The sequence below is a fragment of the Gossypium hirsutum genome, chromosome A07 (assembly GCF_007990345.1).
Source record: "Gossypium hirsutum isolate 1008001.06 chromosome A07, Gossypium_hirsutum_v2.1, whole genome shotgun sequence".
Lineage (NCBI taxonomy): Eukaryota > Viridiplantae > Streptophyta > Magnoliopsida > Malvales > Malvaceae > Gossypium > Gossypium hirsutum.
Window position 1 is genome coordinate 36,227,232 of NC_053430.1, and position 3,881 is coordinate 36,231,112.

At 33.7% G+C, this 3,881-nt stretch overlaps 1 protein-coding gene across 1 annotated transcript; it reads left to right on the forward strand.

The window, feature by feature from the left end:
• Nucleotides 1-1,003: 1,003 nt before the first annotated feature.
• On the forward strand, nt 1,004-3,042 carry LOC107934032 (protein RGF1 INDUCIBLE TRANSCRIPTION FACTOR 1). Its single transcript, XM_016866367.2, has 5 exons — nt 1,004-1,540; nt 1,633-1,809; nt 1,897-1,971; nt 2,256-2,396; nt 2,481-3,042. Exons 1-5 carry the CDS (start codon nt 1,538-1,540, stop codon nt 2,787-2,789), a joined length of 705 nt encoding a protein of 234 aa, XP_016721856.1. The 5' UTR covers nt 1,004-1,537; the 3' UTR covers nt 2,790-3,042.
• Nucleotides 3,043-3,881: the final 839 nt, after the last annotated feature.

Consider the following 3,881-nt stretch of genomic DNA (forward strand, 5'->3'; position numbering starts at 1 on the left):
GGTCAACATAAAAAGTTTTTTAGTCAACATAAAATTACTCTCTTTATTCCAGTAAAATATCTTACCATGTTTTTTGTAAGACATTTTCTAAATTGATAAGGCTTTGTTAATTGTAACACCCCAGACCCGACCCGAACATCGAGTCAAAGCATTGGGATGTTACGTTCTCTAATACATTCTCCACTTATCAAATATTTTCTTATAAACTTTCATAACTTTTCAATTTAGTCCTTTTTGTCATAAAAGTTCAATATTCACTAATTAATTATATTAAATAAATTTTCTTTCTTGTTACACTTTAATTACATAATTTATCTCTCTATCTTGTTTCACATATCAAATTTCTATGTATTTCACTTCAATTATTTCATCCACATATTTTCTCAAGTTTAACAATTTAATCCTTGACATCATAAAAATTCCATATTTTTTCACAATTTTACTTTTACAGTACTTTATGCATATTTTATCATCTCATAATACATTCATTAAACTTTTATCATAATTTTCTTATTCACATATTAAATTGTTTCACACGTAAACTTTTATGCATTTTTCAATTAAGTCCTTATTGCCATGTAATTTATTTTTCACCATATAAGCACTTTAATCAAATAATTCATTATAATATCTTATTTGACATAACAAATTTTCATACATATCATTTCTCTTATTTCAATTATAAAATTCACAAAATTTAAATTTTAATCCTTAATATTATTAAAATTCATTATTTACTATAATTTCACATTAATATCACTTTGTAATTAATTTGCTATTTTATTTAAATTTTTTATCCTAAATTTTAACAGAAAATATTATTTGTTTTTTAATTTTATGGAAAGACAGATCTGGGCAGAGGATTGATGAATAATTAGAAGAGTGATTGAAATAAAAAAAAAGGTCACTTTCTAAACCCCGTAAAGCCACTTGTCACTTTTCTTTTACGGTTCCCAGTGAGAACTGTGAAAAGCCACTGCTTCGAGTCTTGTCATTTTGCACTTAGCAGAGGGGAGAGAGAAAGTGTGGCAGCAAGGCAACCATGACCACCCACAAAGAAAGAAACAACCAAATGGTTAGGGTTTTAGGGTGTTTTCGGGGCACGGGCTCTTTTTAAACAGCAAGCAATATGGAAGGAGAAAGTTGGGATCTTCATTAGTATTCAATTGAATTTCCAGTCTTTTCTATTTTAAATTTTTAGGACCTGGCGCTGGCGTTCCAGTTTCCAAGCCTGTAATTAAAATATCCGTTTTCCTGTAATCGTTGCTTTACAAAATAGACGACTACAATGACGTACTTTTAAAATACACAATTGAAAGAGGGCAGAGCATCTCTTTAAATGAGGCCAACCCCCACTCTCCCTTTAGTTTTTCCCTAATCCCTACTTTTCTCTCTCTTTCTCCCTCTGTTATTTCATTGGTAAACTCTAAAACAGTCACCAGGCTCTCTCTCTCTGTAATAATGGTTGTTCCACCATTATTATTATCTTCATAAGTCCTGAAACCAATCACTCTTTTAAAATTATAACAAGCAAATCATGGTTAGTCTTACTTTTTCTCTCAATTTAATTCTTTTGTTCTCTTCTCTCTCTTGTTAGCTGCGAAAATTAATTGTATTTGATATGTTCTACAGTTGATTTCTTCTCATTTACCTCGTTGGCTTCAAGTTCTTCTGACTGAGAAATTCTTTAATGCTTGTGTAATTCATGAAGAGGCCAAGAAAAATGAAAAGAACGTCTATTGCTTGGACTGTTGTATTAGTATCTGCCCTCACTGCTTGTCCCCTCACAGCTCTCACAGGCTCCTACAGGTTCTCCCTTCCAGAATTCACCTTATAACATTGATTCTTTTTTCCTTGTTGTGCATGATTTCACGTTTTTCCTATGTCATGTTTTAGATAAGAAGGTATGTCTATCACGATGTTATAAGGTTGGATGATGCAACTAAGTTGATGGACTGTGCCTCTGTCCAAGTAAGTTTGCTCCTTAGTTCCAACAAAATTGAATGAATTTTGCAAAGCTTAGACTTGTTTCAAATAAAAGAAAAACTGGGAGTTAGGAAATTTCAAATGATGTAAACACCTCTCTTTTGGCTTGATTATCAGTCAACTTCTGGGTAAAGCACTGTTTGATAAAAGGAAGCTGAAATTTTCAGAAAAGAAGTCCTCTCTCTCTACGCTCTGCAAATTATATTATTTTGTTATTCTATAATGAATCAATTATTCATACTCACTGTCTCTCTTCTCTCTTTCGTTAGTCATACATAATAAACAGTGCAAAAGTGATATTTATAAACCAAAGGCCCCAGACAAGGCAGTTCAGAGGCTCCGGCAACTTCTGCACCACATGCGACAGATGCCTGCAACACCCGTATCTCTTTTGCTCTCTCTCCTGCAAGGTTTCCTTTTTACCCCATAACCACCACCTCCCAATCCCATTCTTTGATTCTCCACATTTTCTCATTCATTTTACCTACCCGCAGATTGATAATCTATTAAGAACAGAATACGGGCTTTCCAAGTTCCTATATGATTGCAATTATTTGCCATTACCTGACGTGGGTTTGGATGATGGTTTGGTGACACCTGAGTGGGTCCTTGAGCCGTCTGGTTCGACCAAAACCTCTTCAGGGTCTGATGGATACGGTGAAGAAGCGTGGTGCAGGGCACTTTCTTGCACTGCTACCACAGAGATTGTGAGAAAAAAGAGGAGTAGCTTAACCTGCCCTTCAGTATCCGGGAGTTTGATGAACCGGAGAAAGAAACCTCCACACCGGGCTCCACTCTACTGAATTTCCTTGTCCAGGGGGAGATTGGGACATTGTTGGCATTTTATATTTTTATTTAGGGCAATTTACGGATGAAATGATCATCCACTAACATCTCCCAATTTTGTTTTTGTACCTCTCTCTCCACTCCCTTTGTGTTAAATATATATATTTTCCATTTTACCCAGTTATTGTGAGTAATACCGACAGAAAGTACTGCAGTATTGCATTATTATCCCCTTTTTTCTATTATTAGATTCTAATTTATATTTCCAGTTATTATCTCTTCTTTTACTATTTGGATTCTAGCAATTACTGTTTTAGTAGTTGAGGGTCAAATTTCAAATTGGCTTAAATTTGTCACAATGAATCTCTTACTAAATCTTGAATAGGGTTGGGTTAGATTCTTATACTGAAACCTTTATTTATTTATTTATTTATCTCAATTATTTAGAAATAATTTTAGCCAACAGGTGTTGAATATTAATGAAATAATGGAGCAATTACAAATCCAGAAACCGTCTCTCTCTTTCAATATCCTTCTTATTGCTTTTCTTTTTCAATGGACAGAATGGGGACAAAATTGGAACACAAAGAGCAATGCCATGCATCAATTATTTTACTGTTTCCCCTTGTCCAATGTCTCTCCATTTGAGAAAACAGGGTAGGTCTTGACTAGTCTAAAATACTAATTTTGCATTTCAATCTTAATTGGAACTTGTGACCTTAATTTTCTTACTTTTAATTACAGATTTAGGGGTATCTTAGTACGTACATGTAGCTACTTTGAGATACGTGTACCCCACTCCACCGTTCTGCTTAAACAATGAAGACTACATCAGATAAAACAAGTTTAGTTATTTTCCCATTGAAAGCATTCATCAGAATAATAATAATATAAAACTTGTTTCTTTTCATTAAAATTTTCCAGGAAATATTTGCTTTTACAGTGCAATAGTATTAGACAGTTTATGGGGTCATTTCGGGTTGTATCAAACTTTTTCTAAAAAGGGGGTCGGAAAGGAAGCTTTTAAATAGCTGGCGCTCTCATTCATGAAGGAAAACACTGATAATGAGTAGGAGAAGACATGGATGAACAGGTAGAAGCTTTGTTTT

Bases quoted from the DNA above. Each gene is read 5' to 3' on its own strand.
- LOC107934032 (XM_016866367.2), top strand. The intron at 1,810-1,896 runs GTTCTCCCTTCC...GTCATGTTTTAG, and splicing joins GCTCTCACAGGCTCCTACAG to ATAAGAAGGTATGTCTATCA. The intron at 1,972-2,255 runs GTAAGTTTGCTC...CTCTTTCGTTAG, and splicing joins TGGACTGTGCCTCTGTCCAA to TCATACATAATAAACAGTGC.